The following is a 21,904-nucleotide window of genomic DNA, read 5'->3' on the forward strand; positions in this document are numbered from 1 at the left end:
TGTGTCTTTTTTTAATAATTGTGTCTTTTTTAAATAAATGTGTGTCTTTTTTTAATAATTTTGTGTCTTTTTTGGTAATTCTGTGTCTTTTTTTGGTAATTTTGTGTCTTTTTAAAAATAATTTTGTGTCTTTTTTAAAATAATTTTGTGTCTTTTTTTGTGTAATTTTGTGTCTTTTTTAAATAATTTAGTGTTTTTTCATTCATTTTGTGTCTTTTTTAGTAATTTTGTGTCTTATTTGGGTCATTTTGTGTCTTTTTCTGTCATTTTGTGTCTTTTTAATTTGAGTTTGTGACCCCTGTTGTAAACAGACCACAAGTTGTACTTGTGAAAACAGTTATTTGCAAGTAAATATCATGGTGAACTCACCTTAAATAAACTTTTCAGTGCTCCACTGTGTTGGAAAAACTGTGTGCTCACGACAGGAAGTAAAAGGTCAAAGCTGAATCAGAAAGTAAAAAAATTCCTTCATTTCCACTTCCTGTTTTAATGCAGGTTTTCAAGGTATATTCCAACAAACATCCCGTACATGCAGTGTTGGAAGGTACATCTACCCAAGTACTGAACTTTAAGGGAGAGTTCAGTTTTTTAGAAGTGGGGTTGTATGAGTTTCTTATCATAGACAGTGTATTAACTTCAGTGCACGTCCCCAGTTTGGAGAAGCAGGCAGGAGTTTTGACAAAGAAGCGAAGGAAAGTACCGCTGTGGACGGGGGCAGCAGCAAAACCTGTTTTCACAGCTAATCAGTTAAAATAGGCTCTGCTATATTTAGAATATTTTAAGCTTTCTCTTGTTTTTACTGCTTCACATGGCCTTGTCAGACAGGGAACTCAAGCTGTTTTATCCATCTACAGGTGCATCTCAATACATTAGAATATGATGGAAAAGTCCATTTCCAGTAGTTCAAGTCAAACAGCCCCATATTGAGTCATATAGATGACTTTTTAAAATTGGTCTTTTGTAATATTCAAATTTTTTGAGGCACTGAAATTTAGGTCTTCATTAAATGTAAGCCATAATCATTATAATTAGAAGAAAATAAATAAGTAAAGACATGAAATGTTTCATTCTGTGTGTAATGGATCTATATAATGTCTTATTTCCACTTTTTGAATTGAATTATTGACATAAATAACTTTTCTATGATATTCTAATTCATTCAGATGCACCTGTTTGCTCTCCTTAAAGCCACCAGACTCCTTTGACAAAAACAATCATTTTACTTTGCAGAACACGAGAGCTGCTGGTCTTCCAAGGCCTTGATCTGTGAGTTTGTTTGTGTTATGGTGTGACATGTAAATCCCTTCTAACCCTTTAGAACACCAAAGTCACACAATAACACAAACAAACTAACCCATCGAGGCAGCAGTACACCACCTACTCCCCTTTTATGTGCGGTTAAAATGACTGTTTTTGTCAATGGAGTCTGGTGGCTTTGAAGACAACACAGTTGTTTCACTTCCTCCTGTATAAACTTAAACAGAGACTGCAAAGCTAAGCGGTGAAAATATTCTAAATACAGCGTACACTCATATGAACTCATATCGATTTTTAAAAATCATTTCAAAATGTTTTGCTGCAGCTGCTCCTGTCCACAGCAATACATTTCTACTGGTCCTCCCACCTGCTGCTTCAAACAGGCGCCATGCCAACCACCATCTACTGTTGGTTATACACTGGCTATGGAGAAGCACCTCATACAACTCCACTTCAGAAATCCTAAATATCTTTTTTAATGTGGATTTTAAAGGTATAACACGCATCACAGAAACTAACATTTGCTAACAGAAATTTAACTACTTTCATTATAAGAACATTATAAGACAGGTGAAATTCTGAAGTAACTTTGATTTTGATGAAATACTATGAAACTCTGATATTGATGAAATTCTGAAATTGCTATTTTTTTTGTTTTCTGTTGTTCTGATGTACTTCCTGGTACCTAATATAATGACCCACAGAAATTAATAAAATACAATTCTAAAAAGAAAGGAAGTTCAAGTACTTTCAAATGAGCTCCACTTCAACCAGCTACAAAATTAAAGTAGTTTTAACGTGTTCATGCATAAATAACACTCGTCCATTAGTGTTATATCGCTGACATGGCCCACTTTTGATACTTAAAAAATATATTTTCTTTTCTTTTTGAAAAAACATATATTTATTGTTTTTTTTTTGTTTTAATACATCCAACATCCAACACTTAAAACATCAAGAATATATGGCAGTAATGAAATTAATATTAAAAATATTAATAATACTGACAGGACCAAAATACATGAATAATTAATTAAATGTAGATAACAAAAAAACCCAAAACAATACAAATAAATAAATACAATTTGAAAAAAAAAGAAAATAATGGAAGAAAATATTCTTAGTGTAGATTATAGTGTACATTCCCAACAACAAATCAAACATTTTACATTTTCTTATTCTCCCACTGCCTCCTCCATGTCTCCACTCCTCAGCAGTTCCAGAAAAGTACATTTTTTAATAGTTTTGTACTTACTTACTGTAAGCAAATGCAGGATTTTTACTTGAAATTGAGTAATTCTATTGTACGGTATCGCGTCTTTTTTACTTGATATGAACACTTCTTTCACTTCTACATACACACGTCGTCAAACAAAACTCAGTCAGAGCAAAATGAAACAAAAACCACAGGTGATTATAAACATGAAACAAAGCAAACCACAGATGAACTCAGTCCGTCTTTTACATCTACTGTACATGTCACACATTCACTTTCTGACTCTGGTTTCACTTCCAAACAAGTGGTTTCAATAAAACTGTGGCTCCGTTAACACGACCTGTCTGACTGTCACACCGCTCGAGTTACTTCTTCTTCTTAATGGACATGTTGTAATAATGTCCTCAGGTCTCTGCGGTTATGACTACAAGTGGTCAAACTAAAAGGAAATGATGATTACAAAAAAACTACAAAAATGGTGAACGTTCTTTATCATTTCCACTAAATATATACATTTCTCTTTATCAATTTATGATTAGACCCATGAAGGATGTGTGTAGGTGTGTGTATAGGGAGTGTGTGTGTGTGTGTAGATGTAGGTGTGTGTGTGTGTGTGTGTGTGTGTGTGTGTGTGTGTGTGTGTGTGTGTGATCCCCGTTATATGTGGCATATGTCCAGTCACCATACGTCCTTGCATTTGTGCTGTTGTCACCCACGCAATTCTATTTTTAGAATTTGAGTCGTGAGGGGCGAGTACATGCATATGTGGATGTGTGTGTGTGTGTTGGTGTGTGTGTGTGTGGATGTGTGTGTGTCAGGGTGTGTCATCAGGTTACAGTGTGTGTAAGTGGACTCCTCTTTGTCCTGGTTGATAATTTTAGACAGACGGCCACTGAAACTTTCAACAGGGGGGTCAGATGCTCCTGTGCAACCTTTTCCACTGACAGACACACACACACACACACACACACACACACACACACACACTCCAGTAAGTTTCAATTCACCATAAAAGTGTTGCTTTACAAATTCTGCATTTTCTGGATCTGCAAAAATATAGACGTTTGTGTGAAATTCTGGATCAAAAGCACAGATGTTTCGTGTTTTTGCCATATTGTGCATATTGGAAAAGTTCATATGATACAAAAACAAAAAAATATAAATTGTTGGTTTTCTCCAAATGTGAGAATTCAGTTTTCACATCCAGAGTTGCACATTAAAATAGAAGCTTAAAAATTGGTTAAAAGCAACATGTTCTTCGTGCATATACATCTATGAAAATACAGTTGTCAGAGTCGCTTGTATTATTTGTACATAAACAAAAAGTTCAACCACTTCCCTCGGGTCAAAATGGAAATTAAAAGTTTCGGGACTTTCCCATCTACAGAATTCTTTAACTAATTTTAGGGCATTTTCAGCTACTTAATATGCATGTTGACCCCTCTGACCTGAAGTATTTCTCTACAACATTAATCTTTAATGACTAAATAAGTAAAAGCCAAAGCTAAAGTTTGGAAACCAACTACTTTTTATTCATCATGAGCTTACAAGTCAAACCTTCAGCAGGTAAGCTGCTACATCAGGACTATGTGGGTGTTTTGCACGTGGCATCACCTTTTTCCCACTCATACCATTACGAAAAGCACAGATGGTAACACAAATACAGAAGCTGGCTTTGTGTGAAGTAACCACAAAACTTTTGGAGAAAATGTTGCTCTTGTATGAACCCAATGTCAGCCTGGTTCCCATCCAGATTTGCAGAGAAAATCTGCACACAAAAAAGCAAATGAATGCTTGTTTCTATCCACTACTGTTATATAATTATTAGGAGTTGGTTCAGCAATATACACAGTGGATAGAACCAATTTTCCGGTCAGAAAACAACTATACAGTTACAGTAAAGAGGGCATAACGTAATCAAATTGAGCCTCAATTTTTTGAAAATAATGTAGAATTTTTTTTTTTCATGTATTAATGTGAGGAAGACTACATAAGAGCTGCATGGAGTGATGAGGAGACTGTTGCTTGCTTACATGCATCATTTATTCATTATATCTGTTCCCATTGCACTTTAGTGCATTTTGCATGTATTGATACAACTTTTCCAACTCTGCCAAGTGAAAAAAATCCTTATATTTGAAATATTTCAAGATTAGTGAAAGTAAACTAGTAAGGTTGTCACGATACTAAAATTTTCAACTCGATACCGATACTCAGGAAAATATTCGATACTCGACACCATTTTCAAGACCCCAAAATTTAATAGAAATATTTTTATGATAACTTTATGATAACAAGCTTCAGATACTCGATACTTTTGAAAATGAGTATTGTATCCGGATACAACTTTTTAGTATCGATACTTTTTTGAGTATCGATACTTTTGACAACCCTATTTCTGAGTTTCCTCTCAGCTTTTTTCATGTGCAAATGAAATTGAGATGTAGATGTTGAAAGAAAACGCTTAGGGCCTTTAAAGCCATCTCTACCATTAAAATAATTATCTTTTTCTGCTTTAGTGAACACTCAGTTACTGATAGATAGTTGGATGAAGAGTTAATACATGAATTCATAGAGAGACGGTGATATGATGGGTCCGGATGAAGAGATATGAAGGAGGAGGTGAAGAAATCAAAACACAGAGAAACAGAAACATACAGATGACGAGAGAGAGAGAGAGAGAGAGAGAGATAGAGAGAGAGAGGAGAGAGAGAGAGAGAGAGAGAGAGAGAGAGAGAGAGAGAGAGAGAGAGAGGAGAGAGAGAGAGAGGAGAGAGAGAGAGAGAGAGAGAGAGAGAGAGAGAGAGAGAGAGAGAGAGAGAGAGAGAGAGAGAGAGAGAGAGAGAGAGAGAGAGAGAGAGAGAGAGAGAGAGAGGAGAGAGAGAGAGAGAGAGAGAGCTGAGTCATCTGTGACAGAACAGATCTGTCTCCGTCACCCCAAAGTGCTGCTGGCAGTCTCTCTTCCAAGCTGTTCCCACTTCTCCTCAACCAAATATCTGCAGCTGAACCCGCTGAAATGTGGTCTCATACCATGAATAATTAATTTACATACTAAATTATACTGAAATCTAGTTCTCTCTGTGATTTAGAGCTCTGTGGTGAGAGAGCTGTGTCATGCACCACGAGTGACAGCGTTGATTTCTGCGTCTTTCTCTCTTTGCTGGCTTCTGTTTCTGAAGTTCTGTCTGTGAAGATTATAAGGACATACTTTATTAAACTAAATATATTTCACTTTTATATGAATGAACAATATAGCCATAATGAGGCACAATTCATTGTTTTGTGTCAAAATAATATTTTCTATACTTTTGATTCACAAATTCATTACCGTAATGCGTCCAGATAAGAATGTCATGGTTTCCCCACACTTATATACAATAAATATTTAATAAACTTTATAAAAATAAAAATAAATATAAATTTGTTTAAAAAAATGTATACTTTACCAGAATATAATAAAACATATTGGTTTTTAACAATGTATAAAGAACAAAATCTGAATGAAAAATGATGAGAAAAAATGGTTAAATGTTATGGTAATGATAGAACTGTTTGCATTAAAATATATGTATATTTTATTATAAGATACATTTTCGGCTTGTGTCGCTTTGTACTGGTGTATTGTCGTTTTCATTGTTGTTGTGGTTGTCCTTTATATATATTATATTATATTATATTATTCTATGTATGTTATTTGTGTGTACATTATGTCTAATTTGTAAATATGTTTTTGAGTCTTTGTTTTCTAGAATTGTGTTTTAGTGTCTTGTTTTCATATTGTGGCTCCTAATAAGTAATCCACTGTTATTTTTTGTTTATTCGTTAATAATAAAAAAAATAAATAAAAATAAAAAAAATAAAAAAAATACAATACATTTTTGCTGATACCAGCTACCCTTTTGCATATTTAAGTGCTTGCCAAAGAAAAACAAAAATTGTTTTCATTGTTTTTTTATTTCTATTTAAACATGTGTTACAGTAATTAATTTAGCTCACAGTGTCTCTAAAAATGTCAGAAAATACATTAAAAATGTTTAAGTAGATTATAAATTCATAATAAACAGTGACTTTAGATTGTATTTGTTATAAAGGGTCAAAGAAAATATGTATTCAATGCTCTTGGATTTTCGTTATGAGCTTCACCATGTTCATGAGAATCACCCGATTGCTGATGAAGTTTCTTGTCTGTTTGTTGTTGTTTTCAGGAAGGCGATCTCTCGTTCAGGCCTGCAGCACCTCGGCCCCCCTCAGCCCTCCCTGCCTCCTGCGTCCAACGGGCCCAACAAAGAGCTGCGGACCGGCGTCGACTGGACGGTCAGACAGACACGCACAAACACTGATATAAAACCCTGATTCCAGTAAAGTTGGGACACTGTGTGAAACGTAAATAACAACAGAATGCATCAAATTCAGAATTCCGGGTGTATATTTACTAAAACAAAAGTTTATCAGTTTGAACATAATATATGCTGTCTTTGTACAGTTTTTAATTGAACATATGTCAGAAAAGATGGTCCAATCATCACATTCTGTGTTGTTTACTTGTTAGACGACGTCCCAACTTTTTGTCAATGTACAAAAACTGTACAATACAACAATAACAATACAATACAATAATTCTCAAATTCCTGTTTTTTTTGGTTCCCTGCGTCTTGTTAATATTATATTAAATTTTTTATTTGCACAAATAAAATTGCTTAAAATCCAGATAATAAATAAAAATAAAATTGGAGAAAAAACAACATTTACAAAAAATAATAATAATACATAAATATTAAAATTAATATTTAAAATAATACATTAAAAACAAAAAGCAACAAAAAAAGAAAACTTAACTAACATAATTTAGAAAAAAAAAATACAAAAAATAAGAGACAACAAGAAGCACATAATGAGAAGAAAAACGTATCAATAAGTAAACAATAATCCAATAAAAACAAAAGAAATACATGAAAACCCATATGGGTAAAAAGAAGAGAGAGAAAGGTTAAATAAATAATTACATAAATGTATACATTCACATACAAACATGTCAAGAAGTAATTAGATATCATGGATTTAATTCTAATTTTCTAATATTTTTTATTTGGGGCTTTTCAATTATAATAAACATTACTAATTTATAAAATGGTCAGTTTTTGCAGAAATACAGTATATCATCAAATAAATGAACATAATAAAAACACAAGTGATTGTACAGATGTTATAGTAATTACAGTGCATAGAAAATAACATATGTGCTCCTATACATTATAATAATGAAAACGCAGTCATGTGCTGCCCACTGCTCCTTGCATGGTGTGTTCACTTGTGTGTAAAAAGGATGGGTTAAATGCAGAGGTTGAATTTCCCCATTGTGGGATTAATAAAGTAATCTTCTTCTTCTTCTTCTTCTTCTTCTTCTTCTTCTTATGTTATCTCAGTTACGCTGCTCTCACCCCAGTCTTTGACTTTATGGATAATTTCCAGTATTTAGTTTCAAAAATTAAAAAATAACAAGCACTTGTGTAATGTGCACTTGCATGTTTATTCATTCCATGTATATTTATGATTTGGTACATTTTGAACATGCAGACTTCTTTGCAATATGCACCTCATGCATATGCATCAGTGGCTGTGGCTAATCCTGCACAAAAAGACAGTTGTCCCAGTCTCTGCTGTCTTTATTCTGTCTGGCTGAGTCACTGAATGACATTTGGATTTTTCATGCCAACAGATTTGTTAGCAGACTGGTTTCAACAGCCGTATGTTCATGTGGAAACCAAAAAGCAGCAATTTTCTTTTGGGTTTTTCGAGCATTACCAGAAAATGTCTTGATTGACCGACCGTGGGAAAAAAAAAGTTTTATGTGTCAGGGATGTGACTTTTTCTGGGTTTATTCTTCATTTGAATTTAATGGATTTCAATGACGCAACTGAGCTTTACAAAGCTAAGGAGACATTTAAAAACTACCTGCTTAGAAGAGCCAGTGGTTAGGGAAATGCCAAGTTGAAATGGAAAGTAAAATGTCATGAAACAACTCCCAGAAATTAGATGGCAACGGTCAAAAAAGAGCAACAAGGCATCTTCATTTCCTCTGAAATCCACTTGAGTAAAATAGAACACAAGTACATACAAAAATCACGTGACTTAATTCCAGCTGTGGCAGTCGAAACGTAGTATATCTCAAGTAAGTTGTGATTACAAAAATTAATCCCTGTGTCATTTTCATGTGTGTGTAAGTTTGTAAAACCTTGGTTTTGCAGAGAAAAGTCAAATCAAGGGAAAGGTTAACATTTTATGTTCTTTTCTTTGATTTTTTCCCTCATAAAATAATCTAAAATCTTCACCCAAGAATAGTAATGGGCGTTTGGAAGAAACCTGCCAACTCGAGCATCTATATCGTTACCGATCAATTAATTGATTTATTGCTTTGCTTCTATACATCCTCCAGTATGTATAGAAACATGCATACATGGGCAAAATAAAATATAAATATACAGTACTATTAGGGTTGTCATGATACTAAAATTTCAACTCGATACCGATACTCAGGAAAATATTCGATACTCGATACCATTTTCGATACCACCAGGATAAAAACAAAGACCCCAAAATTGAACAGAAATATTTTTATTAACAAGAAAAATGCAACATGTTAAAATTAACAGAGCCACAGGTTAAATATTTATAATAAAAAACAGTTGTGCAAAAAGAAACTGCAACTATGATAACAAGCTTCAGATACTCGATACTTTTGAAAATGAGTATTGTATCCGGATACAAGGTTTTAGTATCGATACTTTTTTGAGTATCGATACTTTTGACAACCCTACTATGCAAAAGCCTGTGGTGATAACGGATGCTTTTATTTTGAAAGGACGAAAAGAAGTTCAATGTTTTATTGAACCCCTGAAGAGGCATGAGGTTAGCTTTCACAGTAATCTTGCATATTTAAGTGTGTTTTGTGTTTTAAATAGGTTTTGGATCAAATTAAACTCAGTAATTCATGTTAGCAAGCTTTGATACAGTAAGATAGTTTGGCTCAAATCCTCTTGTATTTCTGTGTGTTTTATAATTGTTATTGCAACTTTCAGTTTGCAAACTGTTGCTTTATCCAACTTAATTCTCAGCTTGTTGGCTTACTGACGTACGGCCGCAGAACTGAACACTCTGCCATGTTTCAGTTCAGTGATACTGATACACAGTCACCCCATTTTGGTTGAACGTACATCAAATTCTAGAGACTTGGTTTTCAACAAAAATAACTTTTTGTTTCAATTTGTTATATTTGGTGGATCTAGAGGAACTGGAGTGGAGGAATAAAGATAAATATTTACTGAGAATATTACTGGTGGCCTGTAAGAAATCAATAAGGAAGAAATGGTTGAAGAGGGAGGCACCTAGTGCAGATGAATGGATTGATATTGTGTACAGCATCTTTGTAATGGAAAGAATTACTTTCAATTTAAGAACACAAAAAGAGGTATTTATTGAAAATTGGCAAAAATGGATTCAATATGTCTCTACCACAAGACCGAATTTCAGGTAATCTCAGATTGGACTACCAGAATACTTTCATTTCTTTGTACCTTTCCCTTTTTTTTTTTTTTGTGGGTGTTCCAATTCCCTTTTGTACGCTTTTACTTTTCCCTTGATATTTTCTGTATTTGTCTATAGGTCTTCATGTTGATTGTTTGTTCATTTACATGTAGAATCAAAAACCAATAAAAAGTAAATGACAAAAAAAAAGAACTGATACACAGAGATAAAATTAAAATTAAAAAATTCACAGATCGATTAAACATTCCACGTGATGATCAAATTCGACCATTAATCGATCATCGATTAATTATTCCCATCCCTACCCCAGAGTGTTGTCGTCAGGCAGAGTTTACTGCCAGGCTGCTCATCAACTCCACCAATTTAAATCTTGAACCTCTTTCACACATGCAATCCTTGAAGGATTCTTGTAACAGGAACATTTCCTGCGCCGGGTCATGTGTGAATGGGAACAGGGATCAAAAAGTCAGTTAGACAGCGCCAGTTTCTCACCTCCAGACTGTAAGTCATTCTCATGTCATGTACGTGTCATGATATAATGATCTATTCTTCCAGCTTCGCCCCTGATCCTGCACGACTGCACGAAATCTCTGTGCAGAAAGAACCGCTGCCAACTTTACCTTGTTTGCAAATGGCTCAAGGGAAGAAAGGCAGAGCTTCTATTTATATCTGATTCAACAAAAGAAGAATGACTGTGACAGAGGGAGGTTTTCACTCAGAAACGTCCACGTCGGAGCGCCTTCAATTTAGAGCACGCCGGGCTTAGAAAAGTAAACAAACGAGGGACAAAAACAGCCTCAAAAAATACTTCAAACTCATTGAAAAGAACCAGAAAAACTTCTAAAAATATAATCGAGTGCAGTAACCTCGGATGTGTTTAAAGTGTGGGAGGTTTAAAGTGTCACAGTTGTACCAGTCTGAATAGTCAGGCACCGAATGGATTATACATCAATAATGAATATTAAATAAAACATGCTGTATTATTAATTGGAAAGTGTAAGTAGACAAACCCACATCTGAGATTCCCCTCTGGCTCTGTCTGCAGGGACACTTCCACCACGTCATCGCTGGCCTTTAGCTCTCTGCACGCCACACACACACACACACACGCTCATATTTAATCATTGTACTCGATTGCTCATTAATATACACTTAGGGGCTGATTTACTGCGGCTGCATGGGCTCTTTAAGGTGCTAATGAGTCGGATAGTTTGTCCACACTTACTGAGGCTGCGCCAAGTTTTAAGCACATTTTTTTTGTACTTTTGGCCGTTTCTACTCTCTGTAGGATCACAAAATGTAAGTGGAGGAAAAGGAAATATGTACAAGTTGCCACTGAAAGTGATTTGCTGTAATATGTGGCCGGTGTAATTATGGCTGTGGTTTACCGTCAGAGAGAAGTGAGAAACAGAAGGAGAGAGAGATATTAGATTAGATCTGCTCTTCATACCACAGTCTCTGTATTCCTGTCACAATTACTATATTGACTTATCGTTCATCATATACAAATGGACATAGTTTTTTCTGGACTCAATATATTGACTTTTTGTGCTTTTTTGTGTTGTGTTTAAAGTAATGCTGCAAATGTTTGACAGGTAGAATGAATTGCCAAAAAAAAGCTATATTTCCCAAGCAGCCAGTCCAGCTGTTGATATTTTATTTTAATAATATAATAATATAATACATAATGTTTATCTCATTGCATTTTTTCGTAACAGAGCCTGAAAGTCTATTTTATTTGTTTTGGTTGTAGTTTATTTATTTATGTTTTATTTATCTAGGATATTTTAATATTTCTTATCTTATATTTCTTTTCTTCCACATTTCAATTCCAATGTTTAATATTCTTGAGATTTAAAGATTCATTGCTGTGGAAAAGGATGTAGTTATTATGCTCTAATATCGTTATAAAACTAAAACGACATCGATACAACGATACTATAGTTTATCGTGATAGTTTATAGTTATCTTATCTTATCTTATCTTATCCTATCTTGTCCTTCACACAGTAAGCCCTCTTTATTTAACACACAAAAACACAGCACACTGCAAGATAAGTCAGATTTTTTATTTTATTTTCAAGTTTACTCACTTTTTGCCTCATGGTTACCTTCCACTAAAACCCCTATTAAGTAATTTAACTACTAATACCACTTTTTATTCAATTTTATTCTGTTATTTTGCATTCATACGGAACATCATAAACAAAGAAGACTGATGTAAAACAGTAAAAACAGTATTTTTGCTGCTGCACAATTTGCTTTGAAATGACTCTTTTGCAGCAATCATCTTCCTAACACAAATACATTTTACTTTCATGTTAAAAAGTTTGAATAAGCATCAAAAAGATTGAAAAAGATTCAACTTGGACTAACTTTTTTGATCATTTTGCTACTATTTGCTGAACTTTTATTGTATTATATGGTTTTAATTCTTGCGTAAAGAGTCTAAATGCCGTTTCAAAAGATTTTTCTTCCATTTTTTTATATTTTAGATTGTGAGAGCAGAGAAAATATGTCTGTGCACATTGTTAAAATCAAGCCAGATTTGAATAAATAAATAAATAATAGAACCTACCTGAGCATATTTTGTGTTATTCACTGTAAATGAATTGCTTCTGCAGACTTGTGAAAGCTGCACAGTGAACCTAATGCCTTCTCTTTACTGACACACACATGCAGGGACACACACTCGCATGTTTGCATGTGCATAGGTGTGTGTTTGCACTTGAATCAGTAGCTCCTGTAGTGTTTTGATTAGCACCTTAAATGAACATGCAGTGTGAAATTACCCACCTACTCAGCAGCACCAATTATGTGCTTGACACACTTGTTGACCGCTTTCACTGCGCAGTGTTTATGTGCATATGGTTGCAGTTTAATGTGAAGATCTTGAGCGAGAGATGGATGGAAGGATAATGGGAAGTTATTATATCATTATTTACCCTCTTTTCCTCCTGGTGCGCAGGAGAACGCAGTGAACGGGGATCACCTGTGGATGGAGACGAGCTGCTCAGGAGAACTCTGTTACCTGGGAGAGGACACCTGCCTGCTGAAGACCGCAGTGAGTAGCTACACACTCACCACTCACACTGTGTGTGTGTGTGTGTGTGTGTGTGAGAGAGAGAGAGTGAGTGAGTGAGAAAGCTTGTTCTTGAGCCTCAGTTCAGTAGACCAGCTGTTCTCAACCTTGGGGTCGGGGTCACGAGATGGTTTCTGGGGGTCGCCAAATCATTTTGGAAGTCAGCTCTGTCTCCACTGTGTTAAAGTGTTCATGTGTTAATGTGTTTTAGTCTTTTTGGTCACTTAATGTCTTTTATTGGTCATTTTGTGGGCTTTTTTGGTCATTTTGTGGGTTTTTTTTTAGTCATTTTGTGTTTTTTTTGGTCCTTTTTTGTCTTTTTTTCGGTCCTTTTGTGGTTAATTTGTGTCTTTTTGGGTCATTTTGTTTCCTTTTTTTGGTCATTTTGGGTCTTTTTTTGATCATTTTGTGTCTTTTTTTGCTATTTTCTTTTCTTTTTTTGGTCATTTTGTGTCTTTTGGTCATTTTGTGTCTTTTTTTGATCATTTTGTGTCTTTTTTTGGTCATTTTGTGTTTTTTTCAGTAATTTTGTGTCTTTTTTTTTGGTCATTTTGTGTCTTTTCTGGTCATTTTGTTGTTGTTTTTTTTATCATTTTGTGGTCAATTTGTGTCTTTTTTGGTCATTTTGTTTACTTTTTTTTGTCATTTTGTTTCTTTTTTGGGTGATCTGAACTGTGCGTGTGAGATTGTGTTCAGTGAGCGGGGGTTGCGGACAACATGCATGTTAAATTGGGGGTCGCGACTCAAAAAGGTTGAGAACTACTGCATTAGACTGTGAGAGCCTCCAAACAGAATGCTGATATACAGTCATGGAAAAAAGTATTAGACTTGAAGATTTTCTTCAATTTCTTGTTCATTTTAATGCCTGGTACAACTAAAGGTACATTTGTTTGGACAAATATAATGATAACAACAAAAATAGCTCATAATAGTTTAATTTAAGAGCTGATATCTAGACATTTTCCATGTTTTTTCTTGATCATAACCAAAATCATTATCAAGAAAACCATTGTTGGCCTAAAAAAGAGGAAAAATATGGTAATCGAGCCGCAAACGTTATTTTGAGCCTTACAATGAAGATGAGACAGCCTACTAAGTCTAAATTAACCTACTCACAATACTAACAGGTCATAATGAGCATTTATTAGTATGGTTTTGTCAGAATGCAGCCAGGACCCAAGTGCAAATGAGAGGCTGGACCCTGAAGAAACATCTCAGGGGATTTGGAATCGAAGGGAAACTCAAAATTAAACTTGATGTTGGAAAAATTTGGAGGTGCAGATGCTGAGCCGTAGACTTTCTTAAGTTATGGTGAACTTTTTAGCTGACTAAAATGTAAAAATAACATACAATTTTGTGTTTGCACTTAAAAAACATACAATCACAAAGAAAGAAAAGTACAAGAAGCAGATAAAATGTGCAGGAAAGATCAAAAAGCCCAAAGGTCTTATAAGCGACCCTCCCTTTTGTTATGGCACTTTTGCAGAAAATACATTATGAAAAGGTTGTCTCCATGCAGCTTTTAAAGGCTTGAGAAGTCACTCCGGTGTAAACACAGAGCAGACACTGTCTAACATTACATAGACAAGACTAAGTGTTGCCACAGTATTGCAACAGGGGTAAGTTTTTTCTTTTTCTGCTGTTTTTCTGGGTTTCACATCCAAATGTGGGCTGGAAATAAAATCAAACTGAGCTGGAATTTCTTAAATTTTACTATCTGGTAGAAAACTGATTTCAGTGTTGGATATATTTTGGATTAGATGTTTTTCTCCCATATAAATGGCTCAATATTTTATCATTCATAAAGATCACACATAGACAGTTTTTGACAAAGTGAAATGACGGTCACTCATCTAAGTTCTGTCTGTGAAACTTATAAGGACATACTTTATTAAATTAAATATATTTCACTTTTATATGAATGAACAATAGAACCAAAATGAGGCACAATTCATTGTTTTGTGTTAAAATAATATTTTCTACATTTTTATACATATTTTTGATTCACAATTTCATTACTGTAATGCGTCTAAATAAAAATGTCATGTTTCCCCACACTTATATACAATAAATATTTAATAAGCTTTATAAGAATAAATATGCATTTGTTTGAAATGTATATATTTTTTTAAACATATTTATTGGTTTTTGTGTTAATATAACAACATCCAACAACCAAAACTTCATAAACATATGGCAGCAATGAAAAGAATAATTAAAATATCAATAATACTGAAAAGGACCAAAACAAATGAATAATTGAATAAATGTAGATAACAAAAAATAAATATCAAAAACAAATAAAGAAAATGAAAAAAAATGAAAAAAATATTGAAATGTATAATTTAACAGAATATAATCAAACAATGCTTTGTATAAAAAACAAAATCTGAATGAAAATTGATGAGAAAAAATGGTTAAATGTTACGGTAATGATAGAATTGTTTGCATTAAAAATGTGTATATTTTAATGAAAAACATTTTGGTGACACCAGCTGCCCTTGAGCATATTTAAGTGGTTGCCAAGGAAAAAAAAATTTTTTTTGTTGTTTTTTTTTTTAATTTAAGAATGAGTTACAGTAATGAATTTAACTCACAGTGGTTCTAAAATTGTCCGAAAATACCTTAAAATTCTTTAAAAAGATTATAAATGCATATTAAACAGTGACTTTAGATTGTATATGTTATAAAGGGTCAAAGAAAATATGTATTCAATGCTGTTGGATTATTGCTATGAGCTGCACCATGTTCATGAGAATCAGCCAGGTGGTCCCAGCGTTGTGGAAATGAAGCGTTCTGAATGCTTCCAGCTTTAAAAGAAGTCTGGTAATTTGGCGTTATTTAAACAGGATGCTACAGTCTCATTCAGATGATCCATGTCTTCAAAGCAGCAGAATAAATTACTCGGAAAACAGAGGCATTGAACTTTCAAATTAACCGTGAGCATGCATGAGCGCTGTAGAAAGTGTTTAAATTACAGGTATTATGGCCGCGCGCCTCTTACAGAGAACAAATGCAGTGGAAGCTCAGAGCTGAGAAATAACCTTTAATACTGACAATAATATAATGACATATCTGGACGTTTTCACTGATGGCATGTAATTATAGTACAGTGAATGTACAAGAGCTGCTGCCAGTAAGACGGAGCGGCAGTAAAAATAAATTCCCTCTCTGCCATATGTTTAATTAGATAAATATTCCATCAGCGCTGCATGCTTTCAGCTGCTTAAAAGGACAGAGCGACCTCGCCGGAATCTCAGATTACTTTGACAAGTCACGGTCGACATGAACAAGCACATTCCTACCTGCGCTCAGCTCGATGGGGCTCATTTAGTCTCCGTCATCAAGAAAAAGGATGCTGCACAGGCTCTAAACTCCTCACAAAGTCATGAGAGATTCATGCTGCACACAAGCAGTTTGTAAAAACTCAAAGCAAATAGAGAAATGATGCACAGGTGTTATTTTTAAGCAAAGATCATTTTGAAAAATGATAAATAGTGACCCAGAATGTGCATACATGTGTTTATATATGAGTTTTTATCAGTGGCGGTTCTACAGAGGGGCCTCCAGGGGCCACTGCCCCTGTGAAGAAGCCTTTGGCCCCTGCTGTGGCCCCTCTGCCAAATTAATAATAAAATGATCAATTTATAACAATGAACAATGGATGAATTCTAATCTTTTTTTTGTTCAAACAATATCTCATTGTACACAAAAGGAACCCAGAATGATACACTGTATGATAGTTTAACTCTATGGAGTCTTATAGGGATATTTTGTCAATTTTTGAATCCTTTTCATGTCTTTATGTGTCTTTGTAAGTCATTTTGTGTCTTTTTTGGTCATTTGTGTCTTTTTGTGTCTTTTTTGGTCATTGGTGTCATTTATGTGTCTTTTTTGTGTCTGTTTTAGTTATTTTGTGTCTTTTTTTTGGTCATTTTGTGTCTTTTTTTTAATCATTTTTATGTCTTCTGTGTGGTTTTTTTTGGTTATTCTGTCTTCTCATTTTGTGTCTTATTTGGTCATTTGTGTCTTTTTGTGTCTTTTTTGTGTCTTTTTGTGTCTTTTTTTGGTAACTTTATCTGTTGTTGTGTCTTTTTAAGTTATGTTGTGTCTTTTTTTGTCATTTATGTGTCTTTTTTGTGTCTGTTTTAGTTATTTTGTGTCTTTTTTGGTCATTTGTGTCTTTTTGTATCTTTTTTGGTCATTTTGTGTCTTTTTCAAGACATTCAAAGATTTTGAATGCTTAAATATCATCTTTGCCATTTTTTCATGTGCTAATGTGCCCCTCTGATTAAACACTGGCCCCTCCTTGGCCCCCACAGTAAAATTGGTCTAGAACTGCCACTGGTTTTTATATATACCATGTGTTTTAAGCCGCATATTTTCACTATAAAGACCATTGAACATCATTGGTGTTTGTGTAATTGTATGTAACTGGGGTTTTTAACTAATGATTATTTTCATCATCGGTTAATCTACTTATTTTCACATCTATTCGATTAATTGTTTGGCTCATAAAATGCCAGGAAATAGTGACAAATATCCATCCCAGTTTTTGGGATTTAAAAAAATGATAAATAGACATATATATACATATTGTTTTTTTTACCCACGAAAAATGTCTTTTCTGACCCAGAATGTGCATACATGTGTTTATATATGAGTGTTTTTTTTCAACAAAATAAATACCATGTGTTTGAAGCCACGTATTTTGACTATAAAGACTCCTCACAAAGTCATGTGAGATTCATGCTGAATACAAGCAGTTTTTAAAAGCTCATAGCAAATACAGAAATTATGCAAATGTGTTGTTTTTTTAGCAAAGAGACTCTTTGATTTTACTTAATGCAAACGTTGTCAAATAGTCAAAACAATGATTTTGAGTGAAACAAACTACATTCATGGTAAAAATTATTAGATGTTTTCTCTAATATCTTGTTCATTTTAATGCCTGGTACAACTAAAGGTACATTTGTTTGGACAAATACAGTATAATGATAACAACAAAAATAGCTCATAAGAGTTAAATTTCAGAGCTGATATCTAGACATTTTCCATGGTTTTCTTGATAAAAAAACAAAATCATTATTGATAAAAACATGGAAAATGACTAGAAATTGAATTTGAATTTGGTCTAATAATTTTTTCCATGACTGTAGATGACTAGTAGATGACTTGGAGGTAGCTAACCTCCCCCTAAAATATGTCATTATAAAGCTCAAATATTCAGTTAATTCATTATTGATTATTCAAATTTCTTAATTGTGTTCTCAAACATTTCATTCCTTTTTGTCATTTTGAGTCATGACTGGTTTAGAGAAATATCTGAAACTGTCACATGTCAAGGTGTCATTGTACCTTTAATGCTGCACATCTCAGTGTATATTTGTGTGTGCTTCTATCTGTGTGTAGCAGAGTGCACATGTCGTTAATGCACTGCTTGTGTTTGTTTGTTGTTGTTGTTTATCTCACCTCCCTCTGTGCTGTGTGTCTGTTTCCTCCTTTAAGAAGTCGGCCCCCAGGAAGAAATGTGCTGCCTGTAAGATCGTTGTTCACTCCGGCTGCATAGAGCAACTAGAAAAGGTATGACCACACACACACACACACACACACACACATTCCTGTACTTCTATCTTTGTGAGGACCCTCATTGGAACAGTGAATTCCCTTGCAAGCTTATCATAGTTTTGGATTTTTCATTAGTTTCAGTTTTGATTTTGTTGTGAATTTTTGTTTTCAAATCCAGTTAGTTTTAATGAGTTTTTAGAGTGAGTTTGCTAGTTTTAATTTAGTATTTATTTTTTTAAAAGCTTTAGTTTTAGTTTAGTTTTTATTAGTTTTAGTGTTAGTTGTTTTTGTAATGAGGTATTTGTTGGGTGGGAGATTAAAAGAGGTCACAGTAAATTTTGCCTTTATTTCCTTTGTCTTATCCATCTTCATTATGTATGAAAAAAGTTGACAAAGACGAAAACGAAGGACATTATCACTATAATTTTAGTTAGTTTTGTAACCACACAATACAGTTTCAGTTAATTATCATTATCATGTAACCTTTAACCCTTAAAACAAAGTCTGAAATCTCAAAAAAGCCTTTAAAGAAGTGAGGACCGGCCGAAATGTCCTCACTTTGCAAAAATGTCCTCACTCTGTTGGTTAAAAACGTGTTCCGGTCCTCACTATGTAGGAAGTACAAGAACACACACACACACACACACACACACACACACACACAGGTAATCTTACATTTTAATGCAGACTTGTCACACTAACATCAAAGCAAATTTAATTCCTTGAACATGAGACGTGAGAGTTTTTGCAGCATCCATCCTGTTGAACCACATTTAGACTTTAAATGAGTCCAGCCACTTTGTACAGGAATGATGCATGTTGGGTAACTTGCATAACACTACTGTCTGCTATTGAAGTTTGTCCCAACGATGCTGTTCCACTCAAAATGTGGCACCAAATGCATAAAACTCTGCACATGCACAAAAACAGAAGTATGCACAGAAGTCGCACATACACTTGTCACAACTGAATTCTTTGCATATCCATAATTTTGAGAAGAAGTGCAGTTTCACAGATCCGAGAGGTGTTGCAACCGTTACGCTCGGCTGTGGCTATTTATAGAGCTCGTACCACTAACTCATCACATGTTAACTCTCATTTGGCACTCATATCTCATCACCATCATTATTTAACCCCAGAAACAGTTGTTTATTTGTAGCAATTTTAAGATTTTTGTCATTAAAACTGAGCAATATAGTTCAAAAAGTGTGTCTGCAGCACTTTGTTTGTACACTTTAGTGTCCTGGCATTAGTGGATGATGTATTATTTATTGTACATCATCCACTAATGTGTTATGTATTCATGCATGTGGTTATGTGGTATTCCTGCACTAATATTGTTTTGTTGTTGTTGTTTTTTATTGCTAATGTTCCCTGTTTGTTTGTTTTTGTCTCTTCCTAGATTAACTTCCGATGTAAGCCAACCTTCAGAGAGGGGGGATCCCGCTGCCTCCGAGATGTAAGTGTGTGTGTGTGTAAATATGTGTGTGTGTGTGTGTGTGTGTGTGTGTAAATATGTGTGTGTGACCATAAACACGTGAGAGAACAAAAATATTTTTTGTACGTATCCTGTTTACTCTGTGTCTGAAGAGAAAACATGAACATGATTAGTATTTCTCCCTCCAACAGCAGAACATACTGAGACATCACTGGGTCCACAGACGGAGACAGGAGGGGAAATGTAGACAGTGTGGAAAAGTAAGTAAGCGCACACACACACACACACACACACACACACACACACACACACACACACAAACAAACGAATGTCTGTTCCACTGTTATTATTGTTCATAAAGGCTCACGTCGGTGCATTTCTGTCTGTTTCTGCAGAGTTTTCAACAGAAGTTCTTCCACAGTAAAGAAATTATCGCCATCAGTTGTTCCTGGTGTAAACAAGCTGTAAGTCCATTCATCTTCTGTTGTAATTATCCAACACACAGTAAAGAAAAGATGTGCACACAATAGTATTTGGTGAAAGTAAAACATTGTCAGTAGAGGTGTGAATCATCAGAGGTCCCACGATACGATTTTATCCTGATACTTGAGTCACGATACGATATTATTGGGATTTTAAGCATTTTGTGATATGGTGAGTATTGTGATACAATATATAGTGATTTAACTGTTTAACTGCATTTTGTGTCCACAAAGTTAAATTCAGTCAGGAATTGTTTTGTCAAATAAGAGAAAATTCTCAGTCTATTCATCTCACTTCAGTCTTTTTATTTCTTCACAATGAGAGTCAAACCCAACAAACTGTTATTCAAACGCACATGGTGCCTATAGATTCCTTAGACCTAGAAAAATGGCGAAAATACCACCGTATTCAGTCAAACTGAACTCAACTGATATCAAACATGTTGGACGACAAAAACTGCATAATTTTATCAAACTTTCAGAAACTTTTAGCTTCACTGCTCTGATTTTTTTTAAATGATAAATAGTTCATGTTCTTTTTTTTACCCATGAAAAAATGTCTTTCCTGACCCAGTGTGCATACATGTGTTTATATATGAGTTTGTATATATATACCATGTGTTTTAAGCCACGTATTTTCACTATAAAGACCATTGAACATCATTGGTGTTTGTGTGATTGTATTTAACTGGGGTTTCAACTAATGATTATTTTCATCATCAGTTAATCTGCTACTCATTTTCACATCTATTCGATTAGTTGTTTGGTCTATAAAATGTCAGGAAATAGTGACAAATATCCATCCCAGTTTCTCAAATCTAAGGTGAATTCTTAAAAAGTCTCGCTTTTCCAGTCCAAACCAGAGAAAATCAGGAAATCTCTGAATTTGAGAGACTGAAAACAGAATTTTCTGCCGATTTTGCATGAAAAACTACTTTTAAAAAAGCAATTAAATGACAATTAATTGATCAGAATTGTTTGGGATTACTCTTCTGTGAATCAGTATGTTGACTAATCGTAAAAGCCCTAATTACCAGGGGTGGAACATAAAAAAAGGCTAAAATTGCAGCGTTATTTCAACAACTTCCTGAGAAGCCTATAGATCATAGACTGTATAAAATAGATCTATTAGATCTTCTACTTTCATATGATACCAGTATCTCCAGTATATTCCTGTAGTGAGCCTGCTATGGCCTCTGGCAAAAAAACAAAACCGGCGAAAATACTGCCGTCAGAACGCTAAATATGGATACTTGGCGCCACGAATCAATACAATGTTGCCACGCAAAATATTGCAAAACTGTGCTGTATCGATTTTTT

The 21,904-nt window shown here is 34.3% G+C and overlaps 1 protein-coding gene across 7 annotated transcripts in view; it reads left to right on the forward strand.

Moving 5' to 3' along the window:
- dgki (diacylglycerol kinase, iota) overlaps positions 1 to 21,904 on the forward strand; it is a 118,223-nt gene that overhangs the window by 51,699 nt on the left and 44,620 nt on the right. For 4 of the 7 annotated variants that reach the window (XM_059325480.1, XM_059325484.1, XM_059325485.1 and 1 more), the window contains exons 2-7: positions 6,679 to 6,787; positions 12,983 to 13,078; positions 18,605 to 18,679; positions 20,067 to 20,123; positions 20,294 to 20,362; positions 20,498 to 20,566. In XM_059325480.1, coding sequence (XP_059181463.1) covers positions 6,679 to 6,787; positions 12,983 to 13,078; positions 18,605 to 18,679; positions 20,067 to 20,123; positions 20,294 to 20,362; positions 20,498 to 20,566 — 475 coding nt within the window. The remainder of the gene's footprint in view (positions 1 to 6,678; positions 6,788 to 12,982; positions 13,079 to 18,604; positions 18,680 to 20,066; positions 20,124 to 20,293; positions 20,363 to 20,497; positions 20,567 to 21,904) is intronic. The other 3 variants (XM_059325481.1, XM_059325486.1, XM_059325482.1) reach the window with 2 other exon arrangements.

This window comes from Centropristis striata, chromosome 22, assembly GCF_030273125.1.
Source record: "Centropristis striata isolate RG_2023a ecotype Rhode Island chromosome 22, C.striata_1.0, whole genome shotgun sequence".
Lineage (NCBI taxonomy): Eukaryota > Metazoa > Chordata > Actinopteri > Perciformes > Serranidae > Centropristis > Centropristis striata.